Source organism: Saimiri boliviensis, chromosome 5 (genome assembly GCF_048565385.1).
Source record: "Saimiri boliviensis isolate mSaiBol1 chromosome 5, mSaiBol1.pri, whole genome shotgun sequence".
Classification (NCBI taxonomy): Eukaryota; Metazoa; Chordata; class Mammalia; order Primates; family Cebidae; genus Saimiri; species Saimiri boliviensis.
Genome location: NC_133453.1, coordinates 133,979,714 through 133,996,188, shown reverse-complemented (window position 1 = coordinate 133,996,188; position 16,475 = coordinate 133,979,714). Strand labels below are relative to the sequence as shown.

Genomic DNA, 16,475 nt, shown 5'->3' with positions numbered 1-16,475 from the left:
AATTAGCCGGGTGTGGTGGCACGTGCCTGTAATTGCAGCTACTTGGGAGGCCGAGGCTTGAGAATCACTTGAACCTGGGAGGTGGAGGTTGCAGTGGGCTGAGATTGTACCGTTGCACTCAAGCCTGAGCAAAAAGAGCAAAACTCCATCTCAAAATAAAATAACAAGTGAGTTGAAGAAAAATAATAAGCTGTGGTACTGGTGCAGAGGTGGGTACTTGGTGAAACCCACGCAGGTGTCCAGGAGCTGGGAAACCTCCCTGGGGGACCAACAGCTGGCTCTCTTGGTGGAGTAGGGCTGCCCGTGCTGATGGCCGCACTTTCTTCCAGGAAAGGCAGCTCAGGCCCTGAACCGCCAGCACAGCCAGCGTATCCGGGAGCTGGAGCAGGAGGCAGAGCGGGTGCGGGCGGAGCTGAGTGAAGGCCAGAGGCAGCTGCGGGAGCTCGAGGGCAAGGAGCCCCAGGATGCCGGTGAGCGGTTTCGGCTCCAGGAGTTCCGCAGGAGGGTCGCTGCGGCCCAGAGCCAGGTGCAGGTCAGTGCCAGGGCCTCTGGTGGGGTGCTGGGGTGACTCTGGCTCCTAGGCTGCTGTCCTTGGGACCAGGACATGCGGCCTCTGAGGCTCAAGTTCACTGTGGAATCTTGTGCTCCAGCCCTAGCACCAGGGTGAGGCCGGTATTGTATAGAGGCAGGGGTCTGCCTGGCTTTGCAACCAGCAGAGGCCCCAGGGAGGCAGGTCCTGCCTGAAGACCACCTGGGAGACCAGTGAGACGGGGATAAGTGGGTGTGGAAAGAAACCTGCCCGTCAGCGTGCAGTCCTCTCTCCCCCACTGCCTTCCAGCTCTCCATGTGCTTACCCTCTATCCCATCCTCCCTTCGCTGCCTGGCGTCCATGTGTCCATCAAACCCATGCATCAGTTTGGCGGTTTTTTTTTCTTTTTGAGACGGAGTCTTGCTCTGTCACCCAGGCTGGAGTGCAGTGGCACCGTCTCGGCTCACTGCAACCTCCACTGCCAGGGTTCAAGTGATTCACCTATCTCAGCCTCCCAAGTAGTTGGGATTACAGGTATGCCCCACCACACCTGGCTAATTTTTGTATTTTAGTAGAGACAGGATTTCACCATGTTGGCCAGGCTGGTCTTGAACTCCTGACCTCAGGTGATCCACCCACCTCAGCCTCCCAAAGTGCTGGGATTACAGGTGTGAGCCACCCCACCTGGCCTATCCTATTTTTCACCTTTATATGATCTCACCCATTGAGCCGTCTGTCCTCCCACCCTTCCATCTGTCTACCCTTCTCATTGCTTATTTTCTCAGTTCAGATGTCCAAGAGATAATATCATGGAGTGGGTGAGAGCATAGGCTCTGGAGCCTGACTGCTTGGGTTTGAATCCTAGTTCTACCACTTACTAGCTGTGTGTCCTTGGTCAGGTTTGCTAACCTCTCTGCCTCAGTGTAAGCTGTAAAATAGGGATAATGATAATTACACTTTTTATAGGCTAGTTAGGATTATTTAACATATTCAGAGCCCTTAGTATGCTGCCTGGTGTGTGATATATGTCATAGTATTTACCATTATTAGTATTCTGTTACTTTTATTTGAGACAGTCTTGCTCTGTCGCCCAGGCTGGAGTGTAGTGGCATGATCTCAGCTCACTGAAACCTTTCTCTCTGGGTTCAAGTGATTCTCCTGCCTCAGCCTCCTGAGTAGCTGGGATTACAGGTGCCCACCACCACTCCAGCTAATTTTTTTTGAGACAGTTTCGCTCTTGTTACCCAGGCTGGAGTGCAATGGCGCGATCTCGGCTCACCGCAACCTCCGCCTCCTGGGTTCAGGCAATTCTCCTGCCTCAGCCTCCTCAGTAGCTGGGATTACAGGCACGTGCCACCATGCCCAGCTAATTTTTTGTATTTTTTTAGTAGAGACGGGGTTTCACCATGTTGACCAGGATGGTCTCGATCTGTCGACCTCGTGATCCACCCGCCTCGGCCTCCCAAAGTGCTGGGATTACAGGCTTGAGCCACCGCGCCTGGCCTAATTTTTATATTTTTAGTAGAGACAGGGTTTCACTATGTTGGCCATGTTGGTCTCAAACTCCTAACCTCAAATGATCTGCCTGCCTCAGCCTCCCAAAGTGCTGGGATGACAGGCGTGAGCCAGCCTGCTGGCATCTGTTACTATTATTATTGGTCTGTCACCCACCTGCCTGTTTGCCCTCTATCTGTTGCTCTAGCTGTTTGTGAGTCCTTTGGTCCCGTCTGCCCTGTGGAGTGCCCGGCACTATGCCAGGCTCGTGGTAGTCCCATGCCTGGCCCATTGAAGACTGTGTGGGTTCCAGGTGCTGAAGGAAAAGAAGCAGGCCACGGAGCGGCTGGTGTCACTGTCGGCCCAGAGTGAGAAGCGACTGCAGGAGCTGGAGCGGAATGTGCAGCTCATGCGGCAGCAGCAGGGGCAGCTGCAGAGGCGGCTTCGTGAGGAGACGGAGCAGAAGCGGCGCCTAGAGGCAGAGATGAGCAAGCGGCAGCACCGCGTCAAGGTCAGGCTCACGGCAGGGCAGGCACCCTCTGTTCAGGCCAGGAGCCCAGCCAGGGGAGCCCAGGCAGCGTTTGCCACTCACAGCCATGTGACCTTAGAAAGCAGGTCACTTGGCCTCAGTTTGTTGTATCATCTAAAAATACAGAGTGTTACAGGAAAATCAAGGCCAGGGTGAGACCTGAGTGAAGTATACGAGGTGACTGTCATCTCGCCGGGCTTATTTTTAAGTGTTTTCCTCTGTTTGAGGGCCCCTGGGGAGAGTCGTGTGGGATGGGTCTGGGGGACGCATCCAGGGCCTTCTCGGGAGAGGGCAGGCACTCCTGCAGGCTTTGGGATCAGTGGCAGGCTTTGGTAAGATGCTGGCACCATAAACAGCCCTGCCCACTGAGCTCCTTACCCAGGAGCTGGAGCTGAAGCATGAGCAGCAGCAGAAGATCCTGAAGATTAAGACGGAGGAGATCGCGGCCTTCCAGAGGAAGAGGCGCAGTGGCAGCAACGGCTCTGTGGTCAGCCTGGAGCAGCAGCAGGTGGGGTCGGGCTGCGTCTGTACCTGGGTTCCCCTGGGGGCTGGCTGGTGGGTGCACCTTTCTCCCCAGTGAATCTCGAGTGGTGGCTGATACAGCCAGAGGTGGACCCTGAGCTCCCTTCCTCCCTTCTTCCCTGCTCTTCCTTAGAAGATCGAGGAGCAGAAGAAGTGGCTGGACCAGGAGATGGAGAAGGTGCTGCAGCAGCGGCGGGCGCTGGAGGAACTAGGGGAGGAGCTCCACAAGCGGGAAGCCATCCTGGCCAAGAAGGAGGCCCTCATGCAAGAGAAGACGGGGCTGGAGAGCAAGCGCCTGCGGTCCAGCCAGGTGAGGCCCAGCCAAGAGAGATCCAGCCAGGTGAGGTCCAGTCAGGAGAGGTCCAGCCAGGTGAGGCCCAGCCAAGAGAGATCCAGCCAGGAGAGGTCCAGCCAGGTGAGGCCCAGCCAGGAGTGGTCCAGCCAGGAGAGGTCCGGCCAGGTGAGGTCCGGCCAGGAGAGGTCCAGCCAGGAGAGGTCCACAGGTGAGGTCCAGCCAAGAGAGATCTAGCCAGGTGAGGTCCAGCCAGGAGAAGTCCAGCCAGGTGAGGCCCAGCCAAGAGAGATCCTGCCAGGTGAGGCCCAGCTAGGAGAGGCCCAGCCCGGTGAGGTCCAGCCAAGAGAGGTCCAGCCAGGTGAGGCCCAGCCAGGAGAGGTCCAGCCAAGTGAGGTCCACAGGTGAAGTCCAGCCAGGTGAGGTCCAGCCAAGAGAGATCCAGCCAGGTGAGGTCCATTCAGGAGAGAGGTCCAGCCAGGTGAGGCCCAGCCAAGAGAGATCCAGCCAGGTGAGGTCCAGCCAGGTGAGGCCCAGCCAGGTGAGGCCCAGCCAGGAGAGGCCCAGCGCAGTGAGGTCGAGCCAGGAGAGGTCCAGCCAGGTGAGGTCCAGCCAAGAGAGATCCAGCCAGGTGAGGTCCAGCCAAGAGAGATCCAGCCAGGTGAGGTCCAGCCAGGAGAGGTCCCGCCAGGTGAGGCCCAGCCAAGAGAGATCCAGCCAGGAGAGGTCCAGCCAGGTGAGGCCCAGCCAAGAGAGATCCTGCCAGGTGAGGTCCAGCCAGGTGAGGCCCAGCCAGGAGAGGCCCAGCCTGGTGAGGTCCAGCCAGGTGAGGTCCGGCCAGGAGACGTCCGGCCAGGTGAAGCCCAGCCAGGAGAGGTCCACAGGTGAAGTCCAGCCAGGTGAGGTCCAGCCAAGAGAGATCCAGCCAGGTGAGGTCCAGCCAGGAGAGGTCCAGCCAGGTGAGGCCCAGCCAAGAGAGATCCTGCCAGGTGAGGTCCAGCCAGGTGAGGCCCAGCCAAGAGAGATCCTGCCAGGTGAGGTCCAGCCAGGTGAGGCCCAGCCAGGAGAGGCCCAGCCTGGTGAGGTCCAGCCAGGAGAGGTCCAGCCAGGTGAGGCCCGGCCAGGAGAGGTCCGGCCAGGAGAGGTCTGGCCAGGTGAGGTCCAGCCAGGAGAGGTCCGGCTAGGTGAGGCCCGGCCAGGAGAGGTCCGGCCAGGTGAGGTCTGGCCAGGAGAGGTCTGGCCAGGTGAGTGAGGTCCGGCCAGGAGAGGTCCACAGGTGAGGCCCAGCCAAGAGAGGCCCAGCCAGGAGAGGTCCAGCCAGGTGAGGTTTAGCCAGGAGAGGTCCACAGGTGAGGCCCAGCCAGGTGAGGCCCAGCCGAGAGGTCCAGCCAGGTGAGGCCCAGCCAGGTGAGGCCCAGCCAGGAGAGGTCCACAGGTGAGGTCCTGCCAGGTGATGTCCCTCTAGGTGAGGTCTAGACAGGAGAGGTTCTTCTAGGTGGTGTCTCTGCCAGATAAGTTCCAGACAGCGGAAGCTCTGTCCTACTGGGGTCTAGCCTGTGCATTCCCATGAGCCACAGGGCTTCAGGATATTTGTGACACGGGTACAGATGCATGCATAGAAGAACTTCTTAAGTGTCTATCCTCCAGTTCCTTTAACTCTGACCACCTACTCAGGGCCTGTGCAGGAAGACTGAGGAGGAGCAGGTATAGGGAGGTGGTAGGGTCAAATAGAAAGAGATGTCTCCACCTGACATCATTACCCTCTCTCGAATAGGAAGGTCAGCTTCTGAGCCACAGCGTCCTCTTCTGTCAGATGGGATCATAATGTTGCCATGGGGGCTGGTGGGGGCTGGCAGTCACAGATGCGGGGCCTGTTACAGTATTGGGGCTTGGGCAAGGCATTCAGTGTCCCAGCCCTGCTCCTGCTGACAGGCATCACTTTGGTGTGCAGGAGGGTCCAGGATGCTACTGGATTATCCGTAACTTCTGGTTGGGAGAGCCCTCACTTCCTCCCACATCTGGCTCCCAGAAAAGCCTTTGGGGCTTGGCCATTTCCCGTCACTGTCAGTCTGGTCATCTCAGTGACAGGTCATTCCTCCTACCCCTACCCATTGTCTCTTCTTGCCAGGAGTGCGTCATCCCTTTGGTTGTCCTTATCCTCCTCCTGCCATCTCTGAGTGTCCCTCTGCAAATGCTCTGGTCCCTTTGACCCCGCCTCCTGGAGCTTCTGTGAACTGTCTGGTCTCTGCTGAGCAGAACACCTGGAGTGTCATTTCCTTGAAGGAAGGACCCGAGTCCTTAGCATCCAGTGACTGGGCTGGCCCTTTCTGTCACCTTTGTGAGGACAGTGCCTATTCCTTCCCTAATCCCCAATGGTGCTGCCCCCAGGCCCTCAACAAGGACATCATGCCCCATGGCCCCCACGTCCTCCTCCTCCGGCCAGCTGTCTGTCACCCCCGTGAGGACAGTGGCTGTTGCTTCCCTAATCCCCAGTGGTGCTACCCCCAGGCCCTCAACGAGGACATCGTGCGTGTGTCCAGCCGGCTGGAGCACCTGGAGAAGGAGCTGTCAGAGAAGAGTGGGCAGTTGCGGCAGGGCAGCGCCCAGAGCCAGCAGCAGATCCGAGGGGAGATTGACAGCCTGCGCCAGGAGAAGGACTCGTTGCTCAAGCAGCGCCTGGAGATCGACAGCAAGTTGCGGCAGGGGAGCCTGCTGTCCCCCGAGGTACCCTGCAGCCCCCACTGCCATCATCCACCTGTCTGCTCTCCTCAGCCCCTGCTCCAGCCCTCCTGGGGGTGCTGGGCCTTGCTGTCTGTGGACCCAAGGTCACACTGTTAGGCAGAGGTGGGGGCTGGGGAGGGCTGGCCTGGCCCTTCTGCCCTGCTTTGGCCTCATTGGCCGGGATGCAGGGATGGGGCATGTTGACCCCTCAGCCCCTTTCTGGTTGGAGCCTGCACTCCTGTTCTGTGCTGCATTTGAGCACATGTCCACATGCCTCGGCTCCGAGTGTGGACAGAGCGTCAGGAGTATGCTCAGAGCACCTCATGCCCACACATCTGTGTTCCCTGAGCAGAGAAGGCCTGTGTGACTTGTCATGTGCTGTGTGACATTTCAGTGAATAACAGACAGCTCATACAATAGTGCTCCCAGAAGATGATCATATCACATTTTTACTGTGCATTTTCTATGTTTAGATACACAAATACCATGGTTACAACTGCCCACAGTATTCGGGACAGTCCCATGCTGTCCAGGCTTGTGGCCTAGATCTGTGGTGGGCTATACCATCTAGGTTTGAGTGCATTCTGATGTTTGCACACCGTCGAAATTGCCTAATGATGCATTTCTCAGGACATCTCCATCTGTAAGAGCTTACCCAGCAGACAGCATGGTGCTTCCATGGCGTCCCAGCCATGCCTTCTGTTTGGTGCTCCCAGCTTCCTGAGTGTAGATTATTTGCCGGGGCTGGCAGTTGAGCAGGCCGCCTCTGAGCAGTAGCCCCAGCCCACCCTGGGGTCGGAGCTGTGACAGTAAGCAGGGCTTCTCTCTCCATGTTCTGGCTCTGCCCTTAGGAGGAGGGGACCCTTAAGGCCCAGCTGTGGCTATGTGTGGGCCGTTGGTGTCTGCCTAGGACTTCAGCATTCAGGCAGTGGGTGATGTTGCTCCACATGTGTCCTTGTCCCTGCAGGAGGAGCGGACGCTGTTCCAGTTGGATGAGGCCATCGAGGCCCTGGATGCTGCCATTGAGTACAAGAATGAGGCCATCACATGCCGCCAGCGGGTGCTTCGGGCCTCAGCCTCTTTGCTGTCGCAGTGCGAGATGAACCTCATGGCCAAGCTCAGCTACCTCTCATCCTCCGAGACCAGAGCCCTTCTCTGCAAGTATTTTGACAAGGTGGGCTATCAACCAATGGCCCCCGAGGCCCCACGGCCCCCACGTCCTCCTCCTGAGGCCCCCGTGGCCCCTGCCTCCTCCTTTGGCCCAATGCCCCCAACCCCACCTCCTGCGGCCCCATGCCCTCCCCCCACCCTCCTGTGGCTGGTGAGGGGAGGTGTCTCATGGCAGCTGCTCCAGTGGATACCCTATTTCCTCCCAGACTAAAGGATAGGATCAAGACCACCTTGTCTCCAGAGCCGCCTGACTTTAAAGCCTGTTTTACTTGTGTGAAGCTAAGACCTAGTTTCCTGCCCTCCACTTCTGATTGTGGCCATGTGGCTAACAATAGGGGATGTTTTTGCCCTTGGGTGACAATTGGCCATGGCTGGAGATACTTTTGGTTGTCACAGTGGTGGGGGTGAAGGCCAGGGATGCTACTGAACATCCTGTAACACACAGGACAGGCCCCCACAACCAAGAGTTCTCTGGTCCCAGATGTCCATAATGCTGAGGTTGGCCTAGATGAAGTCCCACAGCTTGAGGCTCTGCCCGGCTCTGTGGTGTGTGGCTAGGAAAGGGCTTGTGGCAGAGAGAAGAGTTTCATCATGAGAGCCAGCTGTGATCATTGGAAGATCACTAGAACGCTGTGGAAAGGTATCTGAGGCTGAGTCTTTGCTCAGCAGGGGAGACTGGGCATTTCTTAGTGCCGTGGTGGCAGATGTGCCAATGCCGTGTCAGTGGTTGAGAATTAGCTGGGGGAAGAGGGCTCCTGGTGGAGGCTGAGCCTGGCTGGGTCTTGGGACAGGTGGTGACGCTCCGAGAGGAGCAGCACCAGCAGCAGATTGCCTTCTCCGAGCTGGAGATGCAGCTGGAGGAGCAGCAGAGGCTGGTGTACTGGCTGGAGGTGGCCCTGGAGCGGCAACGCCTGGAGATGGACCGCCAGCTGACGATGCAGCAGAAGGAGCACGAGCAGAACTTGCAGCTGCTCCTGCAGCAGAGTCGAGGCAAGCAGCCCCTGCCCCCTTCCCACCTGTGCTCACAGCTCTGCCCCCCTCACAGACCCCACCCCACCCACAGGCCCTTACCACCCTTTCCTTGGCCCTTCCACTCCAGATCACCTTGGTGAAGGGTTAGCAGACAGCAAGAGGCAGTATGAGGCCCGGATTCAAGCTCTGGAGAAGGAACTAGGCCGCTACATGTGGATAAACCAGGAACTGAAACAGAAGCTCGGTGGTGTGAACACTGCAGGCCACAGCAGAGGTAACTCTTCCTGCCCCACCGTGCTATGAAGTCAGGCCTGTTCCTTGCTTTGGGGAAAGCTTAGAGACCACTCTTCCTCCAGCCCTTATTGGCTTAATTCACAGGTTGCTTATTGTGCTGGGGCATGGGGGAGGTAGGGTTTCGGCAAGGCGTTGCTACCTGTTTCTGGTGAGTGTTAAGCACTCTCTGAATGAACTTGGCAGGCTTTGTGTGAGCAACAAGGCTGTTTATTCACCTGGGTGCGAGTGGGCCGAGTCTGAAAGAGTCAGCAGAAGGCAGTGGGATAGGAGTTGGTTTTATAGGTTTGGGTAGGCAGTGGAAAGTTACAGAAGTTACAGTTCAGGGTGGTTTTTGCAAGCCGGGCAGTGTTGTTGGGTGGGGGGTGTGGTGTTGTGGTGTCGGGGTGTTGTGGCAGGGGTCAGTGTTGTGGGGGGTGGTGTCACAAGGTCCAGTGCCATAAGGTTGGCTTATCAGTTGAGGCAGGAGCCGTGGTGGAATGTCCTAAGGTTGGTTAATCAGGCACTGCAGGAGCTGGCTATTCTATGTTTGTGGTCTCTTGTTATCTGAGACTTTCTGGCTCTAGGAAGCTGTCTGAAGGTGTAAGTGTGGGTCACAGGTCACCATGGTGTGACCATGGTGCAGCCAGTTCAAAGAACTTTGTATTCCTGCTTTTTTTATATATTAATAACATAAAGGAAAAAGTAAAAACTAGAAAAATTGGAAGGGCAGTGAAATTTTGAGGGTGGTACAGAGGGGTGATGGGTGACGTTTCTCAGGGCTTATTCAAGCAAGATTGGGGGCAGTGTGGAAACCTAAAAATGGGAAAGAATTTATACTGTCGAGAGATTTTGGGGCAAAGGTGGATGTTGTGGGGTTGTTAAAAGGAGCATTTGTCGTATTGACTGATTGGTTTTACTTGGATATGATTTTGTAGGCATTGAGATTAGTCAGAAAAGGCAGTCTCAATAGGAGGAGACAAATGGGTATAAGGGGCCTGCTAATGGAAGGAGCCATGATACCCAGTTAGAGAGTGGCCAGCTAGGTCCCGAATAATTACTTGCCTGATTAGCAAGCTTTTGGGCTAATTAAGTCTTTTGATGGTGCCATATACAAGGCCAAATTAGTTTAGATAAAAGCAGCATTTTTTATTTGGGAATGGGCAGAGTCCTCCTTTCTCAGTAGGCAACAGAGGCCCCTCCTTTCTCAGTAGGCAACAGAGGCCCCGGCAATTGTGGACAACTGCAGCCAGGGAGTTAACTTGGGCTTGGAGAACAGATGGTGTTTTAGTTATATCTGAAATGCTGTCGGAAAAATCATTAGAAAGACTACGGGATGTGGTGATGGAAGTAGTAAGGCCTACTATAACCATCCCAGTTGCAGCAGTGGAGACTCCTAATCCTACAAGTAAGGGGATTAATGGAATTACTTTTTTTTGTTGTTGTGTAGGCATTACAGGGGGGACAGGGAAGGGTTTATTTCCGTTGGCAAATGATTTTGGGAGTATGGAAAATTAAGGTCTTGGGTAGTTTGGCTAATGAAGGCTGGTCCATTGTCCTATTGTATAGAAGTAGGAAGACCAAATTGGGGGATTATATCAGGAGAGAAGAGATAACTGTGGTAACTTTCTCGGATCCTGTAGGAAAGGCTTCAACCCATCTGGTAAAGGTGTCAATCCACACTAGAACCTATTTGTGGGTACGGGGCATATGAGTAAAATCTATTTGCTAGCCGTGTGTGGGGGTAAATCCCCTGGCTTGATGTGTAGGAAAAGGAGGAGGTTTAAGGAAGCCTTGGGGAGTAGTTTAGTGGCAGATATTGGGATGTGATTGTTTTCAGGATGGATGATGGAGAAGAAATGAGGGTTCTAAAAGACAGCTAGGGGCTTGTATTTCATGTGGAAGTGGTCATGAAAGGATGTGAGCATAGAGTGAGCTTGTGAGGCAGGGAGGAAGAACTTCCTGTGGTGTGAGAACCATTTGCCTTGTGTAGGAAGCCACTGGTAAAGCGAGTTTCCAGAGAAAGAATGAGATGGCTGAAAAGGAAAAACATTGGCCTTGTTGGGGAGACACTGGGGTGTCCGCTGCTGCTTTGGCTGTTTTGTCAGCTAAGGATGTGCATTTCCCTGGGCAATAGGATCTGAATGGTTTGGTGTCCTCTGCAGTGGATAACCCCGGCCTTGGGTGGGAGGTGAGCAGCCTTAAGGAGGGCCTTTATTAAGGGGGCATTGATAAGACCCCTGTGTGATGAGAAAACCTCTTTCTGCCCATGTGGTAGCATGGTGGTGTAAATTGTGGAAGGCATATTTAGAGTCAGTATAGATACTAACATGTAGTCCTTTGGCAAGAGTAAGAGCACAGGTTAAAGCAATTAGTTCCGCTTGCCCAGAAGTGGTGGAGGGAGGGAGTGTGGCAGCCTCAATGATAGATGAGTGGGATACAACAGCATTGCCAGGTTTGGCCGGTGCCACCCAACTGGGCTTTGAAGAACTGTCATCAATAAGCCATGTGTGGTCCAGGTTTGGGATTGGGAAGAAGGAAATATGGGGAAAGGGGGAAGTTGCTGTATGGGTTAATGAGATGCAATTGTGCAGATTAGGGTTTGTGTTGGGTGTTAAGTGAGAGGCTGGGTTGAAGTCTGGTCCAAGAGCAATGGTTACTGTGGAGGTTTCACTAAATAGTGCCTCAAGCTGGAGAAGGCAAGGGGCTGAAAGTGTGTGAGGTATGAAGAGGATGCTAAACCTTGGAGGTTGTGAGAGCTGTAGAGGGTAAATGGGGCATAGTCCGTAATTTTAAGGGATTCTAGGAGTATTACAGCTGCAGCCACTGCAGCATGTAAGCGTGATGGCCAGCCTACGACCGTCAAGTTGAGTTGTTTTGACAAGAGGGTTGTGGGCTGGGCTCTTGCGTAAGAACTCTCACTGCACAGCCTTTCATTTCTGCTATGTGAAGGGAGAAGGGGTTGGGAGGACTTGGGGAGTGCTGGTATAGGGGCTGTTTCTAAGGCCTTTTTTAGGGAATGAAAGGAAGAATGGGGGAAGGATTTGGGGTTTATGGGGTTAGCTAAGTTTCCTTTTGTCAGTTTATAAAGTGGTTTGGTTGTGGGGTAAAACCTGGTATCCAGAGGTGAAAGCATCCTGCAAAGCCTAGGAAGGAAGAAGCTGTGGAGGAGTGGAGGGGATTGGGGTTTGGGAGATTAACTGGACCCCGCGGGCAGGAAGAGCGCGTGTGTTAATGGAGGATTATGCTGAGACAGGTCATGGAAGGGGTGGAAATTGGAGCTTTATGAGGAGATACTTGGGATTCTTTAGAATCTAGAAGTTGAAGGAGTAGGAGGGTGGCCTGTTGAGAGGATTTATGAGGGGCTGCAAAGGAGGAGACTGTTGATGTATGAGGTAGGAAGTGAAAGGGTGAGAGGAGAGGCAGCTGCAGGTGAGGGCTTGGCTATAGTCATGAGGGCTATCTCGGAAACCTTGGGGAAGAACTGTCCAGGTCACTGCTGGGACTGGGGGGTGTCGGGGTCAGTCCAAGTGAAGGCAAAAAGGGGTTGGGAAGAGGGGTGCAAACAGTAAGGAAGGCATCTTTGAGGTCCCGGATGGAATAATGGGTGGTGGTAGGCAATATGGAGGACGAGGGTAGAGGGGTTTGGCACTGGGATGGATGGGGAGCACTCTGATTAATAAGGCTGAGGTCTTGGACTAACCTGTAGGACTTGTCCAGTTTTTGGATGGGTAGGATGGGGGTGTTGTAGGGAGAGTTAGTGGGAACTAAATGGCCATGTTGTAATAAGTGAGTAGCACAGGCTTTAGCCCTTTTAAGGCTTGTGCTGGGATGGGGTAATGGCGCTGGGTGGGATAAGGGTGATTAGGTTTTAAGGGGATAAAGAGGGATGAGTGGCTTGTAGCAAGGGATGGGAGGTGGTGTCCCGCACCCTAGGGTTAAGGTAGGGGGACATAGGGGTGGAGAGAAGGAAAATTTGGGACGGGTTGCATTGAGAGCAGAGATTAGGGAGGGAATGGAGTGTAAAAAATGCCTGGATGTCCGGCACTTCAGACCATTTGCCCATTCGTTGACAAAAATTGTCTAGGTCTGGCAGAATAGAGAAATTGAAAGTGCCATTTTCTGGCCATTTGGAACCATTGTCTAATTTGTATTCAGGCCAAGCCAAATTACAGAGAAAACTGAGAAGTTTAGGTTTCAAATCAGGTGATAGTCCAAGTTTTAGGTCTCTTAGGACACAGGCTAGAGGTGAAGACCCAGGAATAGAGGGTGGAATATTGCCCACAGTGAAGGAAGTAAGTTTTAAGGAGACAAGCAGAGAGGAGGAGAATGAGAGCAGCTACCAGGATTTTCAGGGAGGCGTCCATGAGTCCTGGGCTGTAACATGGGTGAGTGATCAAGGCAGGCATCCGCATGATTGACCAGACACCGAGGGAAGACTGTCTTCATGAGTCCATGACCAACGTTGGAGTTTCTGAGTGCACAGATAAGGAGGGTCTCCTTTGTCTCTGGTTAGAAGGATTTAAAGGAAGAAAGAGAAAGGGAGAGAGTTATCTCCTTTTTCTCTATTTAGGAGGATTTAAAGGGAAAGAGAGGGAGAGATGCTTACCTGATCTGAAGGTGGCGAGAGGGGTGTTGGGCTGGTCTGATGCACTGAGGTCACAGGTGGGTCTCTTCATAGAGGAAGAGTAGGGACAGAGGGTTGGTCTCCCAGAGGAGTACCCCGTCTCAGATTTCAGCACCAAATGTTAAGTGGGCTCTGAATGAAAAGACCACCTAAACAGGCTTTGTGTGAGCAACAAGGCTGTTAATTCACCCAAGTGCGGGCGGGGTGAATCCGAAAACAGTCAGCAGAGGGCAGTGGAATAGGAGTTGGTTGTATAGGTTTGGGGTAGGCAGTGGAAAGTTACAGTTCAGGGCAGTTTTTTCAAGCTGGGAGTTGGGGGTGGGTCACAAGGTTGGCTTATCAGTTGAGGCAGGAACAATGGTTGAATGTCGCAAAGTTGGTTAATCAGGCACTGTAGGAGCTCGCTATTCTCCTTTTGCAGTTATCAGACTTTCTGGCTCCAGGAGGCCATCTGGAGGTGTATGTGTGGGTTGCAGGGGTCACCATGCTGTAGTCCTGGTGCAGTCAGTTCAAAGAACCTTGCAACGAAGACACGATATTCTCCACTTCACGCAGGTGGGGAGAAGAGGAGCCTGGGCTCGGAGGGCAGACAGGCTCCCGGAAATGAGGAGGAGCTGCACCCAGCGCCCGAGCTTCTCCAGCTGTGCCCGCTCACTGAGGGGGTCCCCCGTACCCGGGAAGAGATGCAGGATTTGATCCATGCTCCATTACCACTGACCTGGAAACGCTCGAGCCTGGGTGGTGAGGAGCAGGGGTCCTCTGAGGAGCTGAGGCAGCGGGAGGCGGCTGAGCCCCTGATGGGGCGGGTGATGGCCATGGGTGAAGCAGGCCTGCCCTGGAACTTTGGGCCTTCGTCCAAACTCCGGCGGGAACTGCGACGAGCCAGCCCGGGAATGATTGACGTCCGGAAAAACCCCTTGTAGCCCTTGGGGCAGACCCTGCCTCGGAGGGAGACTCCGATCCTGCTGAAAGGGGCAGCCATCTGATTTGCTTCCATGAAGGACAGTCCTTACAGCACACTCTAAATCCAGGCCCTCATCTCTACACTCGTAAGGATCAACAAATTTGGGCCACAGCCTGAAAGAACTGGACTCACATTTCAGAAAGATGCACATTGCTGCTGCGTATTTCCTTGAAACTGTGGCACCCAATTGCCATCTTGTGACTTGCTCAGGTCTCGGGACGATCCTGGTTTCAGGTATAAACAGATGTGCCTGGGGTTCGGCCAAGAATTGTCAAAAAGGGTTGGTGGCCACCAGGTTGTGGTTTAAATGGTTTTATGTGTATAGGGGAAACTAGGAGACTTAGCATGTTTTTAGGATCTTAAAAAAAAACATTTAATAAAATCTCTTAAGGGACAAACAGGAGACAGTAAGAGGAATCAGATTTGGGAGCCCAACAGGCTTGAAGGCTTTCTGGAGACACAATTCGGAGTTAGCCCTCGGCGTTAGCCAGGACCTGTCAGCAGGCTGGTCCAACGGGTCTGAGTGGCACTCCGGGTGGAAACAGTGAGCCAGGGGATGGTCTTCTCCCCAAGAACGGGCAAGGCCTGTGCCGTGAACTGGCTGACTCTTGGAAATGTGGCTGCTGTAGAGGCCGCCTGAGCTGGACCTTGGTCACAGTTCACCCCAGGCCCAACATTAAACAAAAATGTACTGAGTGCTCAGTCGCTAGAGGTGATTTTATGGTTACACAGCGAAGGCAAAAATGGCTTCTGCTGTCCAATGCACTCGAATTTCACATATGTGGCTTCACAGTTTACAGTGTGTTGCCTGTGCCACAGCAGCCTGGCCTTACCCCAGGTAGGGCTCCTTTCTCTGTGGCGTGATGCAGAGTGATCTCCTGCCTTGCCAAGTTGGGGTGGGGCCCCATACAACAGGATCCCTCGTCTGGCTGCTCCCAGGCTGCCTGAGTTCTAGCACCAGCTACATTGCCATCCATCTCCTCCTGCAACCTCCCCACCAAGGGTCAGGGCCAGGAGAGGGACTGGATCCATGAGGGGAATTAGAAAACCTATTCTAATGGCAGTCTGAACGCTGACCATGGTAAGAGAGGCTTGGGACCAGGCCCCCAGCTTCTTTATGCCCATAGGGTCCTAGCTGACTCCTTTACCTTGTGGGCTCAGTAGTGTTTATGGCTATAAGTCCTCCAGCCAGGGTCCCAGGAGCTTCTTCCGTGTGTATGTTCTGCTGATGGGGCGCCTCCTGGAGAACGCGCGACTGAAGGGAGAGTCTTCGGCAGTGGAGGGAAATATGTCTACGTCCTCATCTAGAAGAAGGCAGAAAGGCTTAGCATGCAGGAATCACTGACCACCGAACCAAAAAAATGGGCTTAATTCCTGGAGGGTGCACACAGAAACAGACTAAGAAAATCTCCACTCCTTGGAGGTTCGCTCATCCTGCAGAAACGGCACCTACACTTTTTAGAAGGCCCCTGCCCTTAACAGCTTGGACTGTGCTGGCAGTAAGCAGCTCTGAAAATGCAGTGTCCTTAGTTGAATTCCCTCAGGTTAATCTGTACATTTTTCCAGGTCTCAGATCGCGGGTTATGCTATTTTGCATGATTTATGTCACAGTTTTGAGGGAATTGAACCACCGAAAGACCCCACCTCCTGCATTCCCCCCTTTGATTATAGCAGCAGAAAGCAACATTGCTAACTAGGAACAGTTAATAGGCCAAATTCTGTTCTTTTGGGAATAGGATTTGGAAAGGGAAGGCTGATTACAGCTAGAGTCAGTATCATGTCCCACCGCATGTACAAAACATGGGGATAAACCCACTGTGAAGAACAGGGTATAAACAGGCCTATCCCTTGTGTTACTCAGAACACCTTCCTACTGAGATTCTTACACTGCAGATGAGCAGTATGTTACAGCAAGCCTACGACTGTCAGCATCTTCAGGAGGACCAAAGCATTATAGGAGGATTTTGAGGGGCTTCTGTTCACACGCACACAAGTTCTAATGTGGAGTTTTTTCTCTGGGAAGGGTGTACACTCAGCATTTCCCCGGGGCTCCTCCAGAATCTAGCTGCCTGACAAACCTGATGAATTCAGGTAGTCTCTCTCCCACAGGAAAGGATCCTAGACCATCAACAAACATTACCTCTGGAGTCTTGGCTCTGAGAGGAAGGTGTTTTCCCCTGGAACAGCAGTGGAGACTGGGTCAGAGTCTGGAGGGCACTGGCAGAGAGGCAGCTCCTCAGGGTACAGCCGGGAGGTGGGGTGGAGCCTAAAGAGATCCCATGTGGTCACAGCAGCACACCCAGACCCCCAACCAGGAAGCCCAGGCCTCCCAAGAAGCAACCCCAAGGGCCTCCCTGCCAAGCACTCTGCCCAAAGAAACCCTGT

The 16,475-nt window shown here is 54.0% G+C and overlaps 2 protein-coding genes across 11 annotated transcripts in view; one reads left to right on the top strand and one right to left on the bottom strand.

The window, feature by feature from the left end:
- Positions 1 to 16,475, top strand: part of KIF7 (kinesin family member 7) — a 49,634-nt gene that overhangs the window by 19,568 nt on the left and 13,591 nt on the right. For 7 of the 8 annotated variants that reach the window (XM_039479968.2, XM_039479967.2, XM_039479966.2 and 4 more), the window contains 9 exons: positions 330 to 532; positions 2,337 to 2,534; positions 2,935 to 3,060; positions 3,208 to 3,384; positions 5,875 to 6,090; positions 7,055 to 7,261; positions 8,049 to 8,247; positions 8,357 to 8,503; positions 13,682 to 14,049. In XM_039479968.2, coding sequence (XP_039335902.1) covers positions 330 to 532; positions 2,337 to 2,534; positions 2,935 to 3,060; positions 3,208 to 3,384; positions 5,875 to 6,090; positions 7,055 to 7,261; positions 8,049 to 8,247; positions 8,357 to 8,503; positions 13,682 to 14,049 — 1,841 coding nt within the window. Of the gene's footprint in view, positions 1 to 329; positions 533 to 2,336; positions 2,535 to 2,934; positions 3,061 to 3,207; positions 3,385 to 5,874; positions 6,091 to 7,054; positions 7,262 to 8,048; positions 8,248 to 8,356; positions 8,504 to 13,681; positions 14,050 to 16,475 lie in introns of those variants that run through there. The other variant, XR_012517845.1, reaches the window with a different exon arrangement.
- TICRR (TOPBP1 interacting checkpoint and replication regulator) overlaps positions 14,272 to 16,475 on the bottom strand; it is a 53,929-nt gene continuing 51,725 nt past the window's right edge. For 2 of the 3 annotated variants that reach the window (XM_074400007.1, XM_074400009.1), the window contains exons 21-22: positions 16,231 to 16,356; positions 15,092 to 15,394 (exon numbers count right to left, since the gene is read on the bottom strand). In XM_074400007.1, coding sequence (XP_074256108.1) covers positions 15,264 to 15,394; positions 16,231 to 16,356 — 257 coding nt within the window. In that variant the 3' untranslated portion in view covers positions 15,092 to 15,263. Of the gene's footprint in view, positions 14,341 to 15,091; positions 15,395 to 16,230; positions 16,357 to 16,475 lie in introns of those variants that run through there. The other variant, XM_074400008.1, reaches the window with a different exon arrangement.